The following is a 12,854-nucleotide window of genomic DNA, read 5'->3' on the forward strand; positions in this document are numbered from 1 at the left end:
CATCTTCTTTCGTAGGGCATCCAGGACCTTGTGTGCCGACCACTGCTTTATGGCCTTTTGGTCAAAGGTGGTTTTCTTGAAAAACTTTTCCACAAAGAACAGGTGGTGGGGCATGGTCCAACTGGTTGGAGTGTTCCGCGGCAGCGTGGCCTGACTCATCCTTCACAACACCGGGGACAGATAGAATCTCAGCACGTACTGACACTTGGTGTTTGCGTACGAAGGGTCTGTGCACAGCTTGATGCAGCCGCACACAAAGGTGGCCATCAGGATGAGGACCACGTTCGGAACGTCCTTTCCCCCCCTAGTCCAGAGATTTGTACATCATGTCTCTGCGGACACGGTCCATTTTCGATCTCCAGACGAAGTGGAAGATGGTTCTGGTGACTGCCATAGCACAGGAGCGGGGTATGGCCAGACCTGTGCCACATACAACAACACTGAGAGCACCTCACTCCTGATGACCAGGTTCTTTCCTGCAATGGAGAGGGAGCGCAGCTTCCACCATCCCAGTTTCTGTTTGGCTTTAGCGATACGCTCCTTGCAGTTTTTGCCGCACACCCCGTTCGCTCCAAGCCATATCCCAAAACCTTCAGGTAATCTGACTTCACGGTGAAGGGAATAAAGGATCGGTCCGACCAGCTTCCAAAGAACATGGCCTCGCTTTTGCTGTGATTAACCTTCGCCCCCGAGGCTAGTTCAAACTGGTCACAGATTGTGAGCAATCCGTGGACCGACCGCGGATCCGAGCAAAAGATGGCAACGTTGTCCATGTACAGGGAGGTCTTGACTTGAGCGCCTCCAGACACTTGAGCACAAAAAAATCTAGGCTGACACTTCAGTGCAGTGCCATCTTTCGGATGAGACGTTAAACCGAGACCCTGTCCTCTCAAGTGGACCTAAATGATCCCATGGCACTAGTTTGCAGGGGAGTTATCCCCAGTGTCCTGGCCAATATTTAACCCTCAATCAACATCACAAAAAAACAGACTATCTGGCCACATTGCTGTTTGTGGGAGCTTGCTTGTGTGCAAATTGACTGCTGCGTTTCTCACATTACAACAGTGACTATACTCCAAAAGTACTTCATTGGCTGTAAAGCGCTTTGAGATGTCGGGTGGTTGTGAAAGGCGCTATATACAGTAAATGCAAGTCTTTCTTTCAACCTTCATCAGGAGCAGCCAGTCACATTTCTACACCGTGTGTCGATCATCAGCAGCTACATAAGTATTGAATTCCTGTTTTAATCCTTTCAAACATTTAAGCAAAGTTTATGAGACACACAGTACTGTGCCAAATCACTGTTATTTTTCTTCAATTTATAATAAAAACTTTCCTGCTGAAATAAATCCATGTCACTGAGAGGCACTGTCACTGCTCCTGGTCCTGAGAACAGTATTCCAGTTTTATTGTGATTACAAGTTACACATGGAATATTGGTGTTGAGGAATATTTATTAATGCATTTTTCTCTGGACTATTCACCAGGGGCTTAGTGTGAGAGATGGTAGAGGGAGGGGAGCTATTTGTTATTGGATATCTCTGGCCCCTGAGGATAACATTGCTGTCCCTCTGATTGGCTGATGCATTGCTGCAAGAACTCTTCAGCATTTTATATTGAGAGGGAATATCAGAACTTGCAAAGCTCGAACAAACTCTGCTCCTGTTCAAGATTTTCCTCAGCCTGCTTCTGGTGGACTGGAGAGTTAATTCCTTTTCATCTCCGCACGTAACAAAAAGTAGCAATGCTTTTCTTCACACACTGCTTTGGCTTTGTGTTAGATCTTGTTCACTTCAGGTACCAGTACTGCAAGGCAAGAACAGCTTTCTCAGCCGCGGTCCAACTTGTGTGTGTCGTGCGCCCTGCACGTAGCCTAACGGTAAGTCCCAGCAAAGGGTTACCGCTGAGAGCCCTGTAAACTGCTTGGAATCATTCCTCTTCAAATCTTTATAACAGCTCTGCTGGGAGATGGGTCCACGGGCACTCTTAATGTCGACACACTATCTGTGATTATTTTGAATTGTGGAAAATTGTCATTACTGCCTGACCCCGGAACCTTGAGTATCACAGGGGCACTCAGAGGTCACAGTGACAAGACTTCACGATAGCATACTGTATAGCAGCACAGTGATAGGTGCTGCTGTAACAGCAGCCAGTTCACCAGTCTGACAGACAGGGAAATCCAATCGTTTTATGTTTGACAAAATCAAACTGAGTTCATTAATACTGGAACCAGTTTGTCTTTCACATTTAAATATTACTTTTACAATATATAACTGTTGGGTTTAAACGCAGAAACGTATCATGTAAAAGGAAACTAAAGAAAGTACAAAAGAGCTCAGTAATGCAGTGAATGGATGCAATAATCTTTACTTTGGTGGTTATTTAAGGACTCAGACAGATTAAACTGTTTTTCAACGTGGCCACAAATTTAAATCGACAATTGCTATTCAGTACCAGATGTAAGTTTTAATACTGAGCTGTCAGGCAGAGAAGCCAAAGGAAAATTATATTCTGTCTAAATGTACTGCTCAATATTGTGATTGCATTTGTGATTTTGGACTGCACTTCTTCCAGAACAATCTGATTGTGCAAGCAAAAAAAGAGGGGACAATGTGATAAGCAGCAACATTAGTTTGGAAGTATACATGTGCTATGTTTAGAAATTTACCTATGAATATTTGAGGGTCTTATCAACTGATATACATATTTACTTTAAATGTTATTTGCAGGGTGTCTGGGGATAGGGCACATTTGCAGACTCACACAGTGCCACAGTGTGCTAAGACACAGGTTTGGACTAATCAATCATCATATGAAAAAAAGACTTGCATTTATATAGCACCTTTCACAACCTCAGGAAGTCCCAAAGCGCTTTACAACCAATGAAGTACTTTTGAAGTGTAATCACTGTTGTAATGTAGGAAACCTGGCAGAAAATTTTTGCACAGCAAGATCCCTCAAACAGCTGTGGTAATGATGAGAAAATCTGTGTTAGTTGAGGTTTAAATATTGGATAGGACCCCGGGGAGAAACACCCTGCTCTTCTTCAAAATAGTGCCATGGGATCCTAGAGAGGGCAGACTGGACCTCGATTTAACATCTCATCCAAATGATGGTGAGTTCCCTATCTCAGTCAGGCTGGCAAAATGCCAAATTCGCAACAGGGAGCAAGCTTAAAAAAATAAAGGGTGGAGCGAGGCAAGCAGGGCTGCACTCATATCCATCTTAGTGACTGTCTACAAGCAAATACAACTCCAGGCTTCCCACTCACTGGGGCACAATTTATATCATGGGCAACTTAAAGTGGAGGATAAATAAATACAAGAGAGTATATTGGGGTAGATTTTCTACTTACTGCCTGGGCATACAACTGAAGTTGCGGATCGGTTGCCCATTACAGAAACAGCCCACACTTCATCTCCAGTTAAATCAATGACACTGAAAATGGTGCAGTTTCTTTAATGGGAAGCTGATCCGTGTGGCCAGTTATAAGCCCAGGCAGTAAGTTGAAAATCTTCTGCTTTGGCTCTAAGTACAGACTAGTTCTTCTTGTGCTGAGTCTGCACATCACAATGATGTAATCGAATGAAGCTAATCTGATCTTCTCCATTAGTTCCCTTATGGATGACGTCGACATTCTTCCGCCTTCCTCCTCACAGCCTCAACTTTGTGAAGATCAGATAAAAGTGGCCAGGATTATTTAACATTCTGACCGCTTTTCCACCCCCCTACCCCAACCACCACTCCCCACTGTATCGAAAGAGGTTTTTTAACCATTTTGAAAAATGGTGAATTTGCATTTCGATTTGGGTTTGTTCGGACTGGAAGTGCCCCATTAACTTGAGCAAAAGGAAAGTTACATAACATGTGTGGGGTTTTTATGAAGAATGAATCAATAAATGAATTGTGACACTAACAGCCTTGCATGGTTTAAAAGCCCTGGTATTGATGATGACGATTATTTTACTCGGCTCCATCCCCTCCCCCTTTCATCTGACACAGTGCTAACTAGTACATTCCTTTAGGGAGTAAAGATTTTTTTTAAACTTTAATTTTATTCAACATTTAAACAGAACTGTCTCTTAAAATGTAGTAGTATTATTTGGAAAATAAATGTGCTTTTAAAACATAGCACTTAGCTTTGAAAATAGAGCAATTATTTGTAGCCTTGGGGTTTATTAGTGTTTAACTTCAGCCTCTCTTCCTATTACAGTGCTGGTCTGGGTAAAAAATAATTACGTTTCTTAATTTGAGCGCTATCTAGTGATGTTATTAATGGCACTTAGACTGAGAAGGGTTTTTAAAGAACATTTATTTCAATAAGCATCGTGGATTGGTGCTGTTATAGACTTTAGTTATAAATAGATTCCCCATGCAACTGAAAATGGCTAATATTATGACATATCCATTTATTTTATTTTCAAGTTTATTTCTATATTATTCCAAGATTGAGACCAACTGTACAGCTGTCTCCACCCCTTCTTCCCAACCTATATCCACCCCACTCAGTCTGCCAATCACCCTAGTCTAGGACTGCCTTCTTTCTGCACTTTATCAGCTATTCCACCTGCCATCTCAAACCTCATGTCAGTGATGAGAACCACCTCCTGGTCTCTCGATCCCCTCACCGCTCAACTCCCTTTTCTGACACCATTCCCCCTTCTTCAAAACCACCGTCATCATCCCCTCCCACCCTAAAAAAATCCCATTATCTATCAATCTCCCCTCCTCCATCTCCAATCTCCCTTTCTTCTCTGAAGCCCTTGATTGTGCTGTTGGCATGAGCACTGTACCCATCTCTCCTGAAGCACCCTGTTCAATTCCCTGCAGTCTGGCTTCAGCACTTGTTGTTGATTATATCCAGGAAATAGGTCCCTTCTATTTAACAGTCCCCTCTTTAATTAAAAATATGACAAACCATTCCAAAATTCATGGCACAATTGGCAGAATGTCCAGAGTTTCATTCTTGTGTAGTATCTGGATTGCTCACGCAGTCACCCAGCTGCCTGACACCAGTGCGATCGCATGCCTCTGTCTTCAGATTCCTACTCAATTCACTGACTGAAAGCTGAGTGTAGTATCTGCAGACACTACGTGAGAGCTGCTCGGAGTAAATGATCCTGTATTTGATTAGTATTGCAGTCAGAGCATGTTCCAGAGATGCTCCTCTGACGCGGAATCCATTTGTCACAGCTAATTTGATTGTGTGGTGGGTGGAGGGGCCACAATTTTCTTCAGGCTGTAGTTCTAGCAGTCTGCCCAGCCCTCCACATCCACCCACCACTCAATATCTGCCCACCGCTTCACATCTGACCCATTTTCCTGGGTTGGTGCATGTTGTGCTTGCAGGTCTGCTAAACGCAGCCCTTTAAGAACTGCAGCTCAAACGGGGAGTAAATATTGTTTCAGCTTTTATAAAGGCTCCAAATTTGTCAGCCAAAACAAAAGCTGTATGGGGGAAGGGAAGAAGTAGTGTGCGCCAGAAACGGAGGAATGAAAACCCTAATGTGAATGGGGTTTGCAGGCAAATGGCAAAGCACCGATGCACCTGAACTCTTTTGATGGTGGGCTACCCTGCTTGGCATTCCAGGGCACCCTCTGCAGAGGCTGACAGTGCACTCTGCCGAGCAGGAGATGGCACAGATGAGGCAGTTGCCACTCAGGACAATGATGTAACCCACTAGCCTAGTTAGCCCTCTCAAAAGGCTTAAGAAGTGCCAGTTAGCAGGTGGGAGCAAGCAGCCAGCACAACATGGACACTGCTGACCCCAGATGCATGGCCACTGTAAGACTCAGAGTTCAGAGGTCCAGGGTCAAATGCATCCCATGGGACTCTGAGTGTGGATCAGGGGCCTGGCACCACACTTTCTTCTTCCACCGGGGGCAACACCTTGAAGGGGCAGTACAGTAGGTTTGAGAAGATGCACGTCCTATCACTGAGGAGACACAGCTTAGTGCCAAGCAGTTCACTAGTGTGGAAATTAAATGGTAGCACTTTGTTTAAATATAGCCATGAGTTAATTTGAGAAGGGCCGTATTAAGATAGCAGTAGGTGGGTTAATGGCCATCGACATACTGTGGATGCTAATGGAGGGGTTAATGTTGAATGGGTCACAGGTTGTGAACAATAGGACAGGACAGTTGTTCAGGGCTGGATTAGTCACTTGGGTAAATGTTGTTTCAATCAGTGCTTGGAGCACATGTCTTCCTGCCTGCAAGCCACTCTCTCCATTTCCTCCTCCTCTTCTTCATTGATTTCCCCAGCCACACATTTGGGCTGAGCCTCCTGCTATCCTCTACTTGTACTCCAACTCCTCTTTGGAGGGCAAAACTGTGCAGTGTTCAGTGGGCGGCTAAGAGCTCTGAGACTTTGCCAGGGTTATTTACAACTCCCTTCCCCCAAATCGGGTGAGACAGAGGAATTCTCTGCTCCACCACTGAACGTGGGTTTAACAGCCAGGGCTCTGGAGAATACCCTTTGTTTCTGAGGAGCTATCCACTCTGCGCCCTCCCTCTTTGAATAATGGTGGACTGCCGCAAAATGAAAGCACTATGGGCACTGTCACAGTATCGGGCATTCACTTTATAATTCAGTCCCTGCATTGTGAGATAATGTAGACATAATGGATTGGATGCCTTTTCTATTCAGTGAGGTCCTGGGTTGGTGTTATGTTATTGCCCAATCGGCTGTGTGAGGCCTTGGTGTCAAAGACAAGTAATTCTATGGTCACCTACACCACCACAATCTCTGTGGAAGAAGTTATCTGGAGGCCAGGCTGAGGCGACACCACAACTTGGTGACTGTTACCCACCCCCAAAGAAGCAGTTGTGGCAAAGCCAGGTAGACGTACCTAGCTAGGTCTGTACATGGAGTTCCCAGGACGAGGTGAAGTGGGTGTCAAGTGCTTTTCTTGCCCCCACAGAAATGCCTATCTCTCGTCTAGTTGTCGGAGAGCCGTTGGATCATTGGAATGCCTACACATACCAATTTGCTTTCGGAAAATGAAATATGAAGCTGGCAGAAAGACTGTTATGGGGGAAAAAGTGCAATCCAAAAAATCAGTGCTGATCAACTGCAGCAAATATTGCAACACTCCATATGCATTTTAAGGTATAAAATAAGCAAAAAGTTTGCAGGGAATAGTGATGAGTCCAGTGCGCCTGAAGCTAATTCTCGAAGACCAGACAACCAATCCCCGCTGCACATTATATGTAGGCAAGTAGTGTTAATGGAGGAGGATCCTGGGTAAATTCACAGGGACAATTTACACAGATTAGTCTAATGAGAGGGTAATACTGAGGCTCTTGGAAAGTAGTAAGCGAGCCCATGTAAAAGTTAAAAACTTTTTGGATTGGAAGGTTCTGATGCCCCACATTTGGAACTACAACCACGCTCGTGGAACGTTGGTGCGAACTTGCAAAGTGGACTATGTGGAATATCCCGTTCACCCTTCTGAACACTGGCCAGCAGGCACATCTGTGGATAACAGTACACAAACTGCAATAAGAACTGGAGGGGGAAACGTAGGGCAATCAAAGCCAGAGCTCCCCGAATGACGAAAGAGATAGAGTAAGATGAAGCAGAAAAAAGGTGCGTATGACAGATGTCAGGTTGAGAATACAAGTGAGAACCAGGCTGAATATAGAAAGTTTGGAGGGGAAGTGAAAAAGTAACTAAGAGGGGCAAAGAGAGAGTATGAGAATAGATTGGCAGCTAAAATAAAAGGGAATCCAAAAGTCTTCTATTGGCATAGAAATAATTAACGGCTAGTAAGAGGAGGGGTGGGGCTGGTTATGAACCAAAATAGGAGGCAGAGGGCACGGCTGAGGTACTAAATGAGTGCTTTGCATCTGTCTTTACCAAGGAAGAAGATTCTGCCAAAGTCATAATGAAAGAGGAGGCAGTTGAGATACTGGATTGAATAAATGTTGATAAGGAAGAGGTACTAGAAAGGCTGGCTGTACTTAAAGCAGATAAATCACCAGGACCAGATGGAATGCATCCTAGGATGCTGAAGGAAGTAAAGGTGGAAATTGCGGAGGTACTGGCCGTAATATTCCAATCCTCCTTGGATACGGGGCTGGTGCTAGAAAACTGGAGGATTGCAAATGTTGCACACTTGTTCAAAAAAGGGTGTAAGGATAAACCCAGCAACCACAGGCCAATCAGTTTAACCTCGGTTGTGAGGAAGCTTTTAGAAACGATAATCCGGGACAAAATTAACAGTCACTTGGACAAGCATGGATTAATTAAGGCAAGCCAGTACAGATTTGTTAAAGGGAAATCATGTTTAACTAACTTGATTGAGTTTTTTGATGAAGTAACAGAGAGGGTTGATGAGGGCAATGCAGTTGATGTGGTGTACATGGATTTCCAAAAGGCGTTTGATAAAATGCCACATAATAGGCTTGCCAGAAAAGTTGAAGCCCATGGAGTAAAAAGGACAGTGGCAGCATGGATACAAAATTGGCAAAGCAACAGGAAACAGAGAGTAGTGGTGAACGGTTGTTTTTCAGACTGGAGGAAGGTACACAGTGGTGTTCCCCAAGGGTCGGTGCTAGGACCACTGCTTTTCTTGATATATATTAATGACTTGGACATGGGAGTACAGGGCACAATTTCAAAATTTGCAGATGACACAAAACTTGGAAGTATAGTGAACAGTGATGAGGGATCAAGAAGACATAGAGAGGCTGGTGAAATGGGCAGGCAAGTGGCAGATGAAATTTAGCAGCAGAAAAGTGCAAATTTATACATTTTGGTAGGAAGAATAAGGAGAGGCAATATAAACTAAAGAGTACAACTCTAAAGGGGGTGCATGAACAGAGAGACCTGGGGGTATATGTGCACAAATAGTTGAAGGTGGCAGCGATTAAAAAAGCATACGGGATCCTGGGCTTCATAAATAGAGGCATTGAGTACAAAAGCAATGAAGTTATGCTAAACCTTTATAAAACACGAGTTTGGCTTCACTGCATTTTAGAAAGGATGTGAAGGTCTTGGAGAAGTTGCAGAAAATATTTACAAGAATGATTCCAGGGATGAGGAACTTCAGCTACGTGCATAGACTGGAGAAGCTAGGGTTGTTCTCCTTAGACAGAGACTTTGAGAGGAGATTTGATAGAGGTGTTCAAAATCATGAGTTATCTAAACAGAATAGATAGAAAGAAACTGTTCCCATGAGCAGAAGGGTTGAGAACCAGAGGACACTGATTTAAGGTGATTGGTAGAAGAACTAAAGGGGACATGAGGAAAAACAGTTTTATGCAGTGAGTGGTTATGATCTTGAATTCATTACCTGAAAGGGTGGCAGAGGCAGATTCGATTGTGGCTTTCAAAAGGGAATTGGATAAGCACCTAAAGGAAAAAAATTTGCAGTGCTACGGGGAAAGGGCAGAGAAGTGTGATTAGTTGAAGTGCTCTTGCGGAGAGCCGGCACAGGCTCTATAGGCCAAATGGCCTTCTTCTGTTCTGTAACCAATCTATGATTCTATACGGGTGTCGGAGAATTAACACGAGGCTTTGGAGTGGGAGGATGCAATGTCAATCCTCTCGCTCCTTGTCTCCCAATCTGTGCTGCAGTGTGTGGATATTTTCCCCTCGCTGACTGACATTGGCTCCATCTCCTTGCGTTTTAAAATTATCAACCTTGCTTTCAAATCCATCCATGGCCTTGCCCCTCCCTATCTCTGTAACCTCCTCCAACCCCACAAGCCCCCGAGATTGCTGCGCTCCTCCAATTCTGGCCTCTTGCACATCCCGGATTTTAATCACTCCACCCGTGGCAGCTTTCAGCTGCCTAGACCTTAAACCTCTCGACCTCTCTCTCCTCCTTTAAGGCACTCTTTGACCAAGCTTTTGGTCACCTGTCCCAATATCTCGGTATCAAATTTTGTCCAACCACGCTCCAGTGAAGCGCCTTGGGATGTTGTACTACATTACAGGTGATTTATCCTTACTATACAGTATAAATGCACACGAGGCCCATACTTGAGAGAAGGTCACTCTGTGACCAGTTACCTTTATTACCAAGACCTCAAGTGATGTAGGTGGGTGGAGCTTCCCTTTTTATACCTGAAAGTCCAGGTTAGGAGTGTCTCTCACAAGTTCACCCCCTTGTGGTCAATGTTCTCAAGGTGTACAACTTAGGTCAGATTATACATGGGTTACAATGATAGTTGAATACATGACATCACCTCCCCCCCAAAGTCTTATTGGGATCACAGGTTAAGTCTCTCTGGTGGTTTACGCTCCCTTGTAGAGCACCTGAGTTGGGGCTCCGGTTGTTGGGCGCTGGCCTGAGTGTCTGCTGTTTGCGGTGCCTCAGGCCTGTCCGGACTGCCCACAGTGACTGGGCTCTCCTTCACTTGGTTCTGGTGTTCAGTCACCTGTGCTGGAGTGAACTCCACGTCGTGTTCTTCCTCTGCTTCTTCTATGGGGTAGCTGAACCTCTTTTAGTTTGATCCACGTGTTTGCGGCAGATTTGTCCATTGGTAAGTTTATCTACCAAAACCCCATTCCCCTCTTTGGCAATCACAGTGCCTGCAAGCCATTTGGGCCCTGCAGCATAATTAAGGACAAAAACAGGGTCATTGACATCAATACACCCTCTCATTCCTGTCATGGTAGTCACATTGTGACTGACGCCTGCTCTCAACAATTTCTTTTATGGTGGGGTGTATAAGGGATAACCTGGTTTTGAGCGTCCTTTTCATTAGCAGCTCTGCGGCTGGAACCCCTGTGAGCGAGTATGGTCAGGACCTATTGGCCAACAGGAGGCGTAATAAGCGGCTTTGTAGGGAACCCCCTTGGATTCTGAGCATCCCCTGTTTGATTATTTGCACTGCTTGTTCCGCCTGGCCGTTTGAGACCGGCTTGATTGGTGCCGTTCTAACATGGTTGATACCATTGCCTGACATGAAGTCCTGGAATTCAGTGCTTGTGAAGCACGGGCCATGGTCGCTGACCAAGACATCCAGTACATCATGGGCGGCGAACATTGCCCGTAGACTTTCTACCGTGGCACAGGATGTGCTTGAATTTAAAATGGCACACTCAATCCATTTGGAGTAGGCGTCTACTACAACCAAAAACATTTTTCCCATGAAAGGACCTGCGTAGTCCACATGGATGCGTGATCATGGCTTGGCGGGCCAGGACCAGGGGCTAAGGGGGGCTTCCCTAAGCGCATTGCCTAGCTGGGCACACGTGTTGCACCTGCGAACACAAAGTTCCAGATCTGCGTCTATCCCTGGCCACCAAACGTGTGCCTGGCAATTGCCTTCATCATGACAATGCCCGGGTGCTCATTGTGAAGTTCTCTGATAATCACCTCTCTGCCCCTCTGGGGCATGACTACTCGGTTTCCCCACAGAAGGCAATCGGCCTGAATCGAGAGTTCATCCTTTCGCCGATGAAACGGTTTAAATTCCTCAGGTCATGCCCCGTACATGGCTGCCCAGTCCCCATTCAGGACACATTTCTTAACTAAAGACAGTGGCCAGTTTTTATTTGTCCAGACTTTAATCTGATGGGCTGTCACAGGTGAGCCTTCGCTTTCGAAAGCTTCAACAGCCATGACCATCTCAGCATCATGCTCGGTTGCCTCCCCAGTGGTGGCTAGTGGGAGCCTGCTGAGTGCATCGGCGCAGTTTTCAGTGCCCGGTCTGTGCCGAATTGTATAGTCATAGGCGGCTAACGTGAGTGCGCACCTATGTATGCGGGCCAATGCATTCGCATTTATGGCCTTGTTGTCGGCCAAAAGGGATGTTAGGGGTTTGTGATCTGTCTCCAGCTCAAATTTCCTGCCAAACAGGTACTGGTGCATTTTTTTTACTGCATAATCACATGCTAGTGCTTGCTTTTCTACCATCCCATAGCCCCTTTCTGCCTGGGACAGACTTCTGGAGGCATAAGCTACCGGCTGTAACTGACCATTGGCATTGACATGCTGCAACACACACCCGACCCCATAGGACGACGCGTCGCACGTTAAAACGACTTTCTTTCCCGGGTCATATGACATTAACAGTTTGTTGGAGCATAATAAGTTGCGTGCTCTATCAAAAGCCCTTTCCTAGCTGTCCTGCCAAACCCAATCGCGACCTTTGCAAAGGAGCACGTGTAGCGGCTCTAACAGCGTGCTCAATTTGGGAAGAAAGTTACCAAAATAGTTCAGGAGCTCCAGGAACGAACGCAGCTCCTTCCTGTTACGGGGTCTGGGTGCTCTCTGGATTGCTTCCATTTTGGACACAGTAGGTCTGATCCCGTCTGCTGCTACCCTCCTCCGCAGGAATTCTACCTCTGGAGCTAAGAAGACGCAGTTGGCTTTTTTCAGTCGCAGCCCTACCTGGTCCAGTCTGCGTAGCACCTCCTCCAGCTTGTGGAGGTGTTCTTCAGTATCGCGACCTGAGATGAGGATGTCGTCTTGAAAAACCACCGTCCTTGGAATCGACTTTAGGAGACTTTCCATATTTCGCTGAAAGATCGCGGCGGCCGAACGAATCCCGAACGGACATCTGTTATACTCAAACAACCCCTTGTGAGTCGTGATGGTGGTCAGCTTCTTTGACTCACTCACCAGTTCCTGGGCCATGTAAGCTGAGGTCAGGTCCAATTTTGAAAAATGTTTGCCACCGGATAGCGTCGCAAAGAGGTCCTCCGCTCTCGGTAGCGGGTAGTGGTCTTGGAGTGACACCCGATTGATGGTGGCCTTGTAATCACCACATATCCTGACCGACCCATCCGCCTTGAGCACCGGCACGATCGGGCTCGCCCAGTCACTGAATTCGACTGGCGAGACGATGCCTTCCCTCAGCAGGCGGTCCAATTCGCCTTCTATCTTTTCCCG

At 45.8% G+C, this 12,854-nt stretch overlaps 1 protein-coding gene across 1 annotated transcript in view; it reads left to right on the top strand.

The window, feature by feature from the left end:
* The first annotated feature begins 1,744 nt into the window (after nucleotides 1–1,744).
* LOC139275582 (E3 ubiquitin-protein ligase SIAH2-like) overlaps nucleotides 1,745–12,854 on the top strand; it is a 31,350-nt gene continuing 20,240 nt past the window's right edge. The window contains exon 1 of the mRNA XM_070892752.1: nucleotides 1,745–1,879. Within this exon, the coding sequence (XP_070748853.1) occupies nucleotides 1,745–1,879 (135 nt within the window). The remainder of the gene's footprint in view (nucleotides 1,880–12,854) is intronic.

The sequence above is a fragment of the Pristiophorus japonicus genome, chromosome 11 (assembly GCF_044704955.1).
Source record: "Pristiophorus japonicus isolate sPriJap1 chromosome 11, sPriJap1.hap1, whole genome shotgun sequence".
Taxonomy (NCBI): domain Eukaryota; kingdom Metazoa; phylum Chordata; class Chondrichthyes; family Pristiophoridae; genus Pristiophorus; species Pristiophorus japonicus.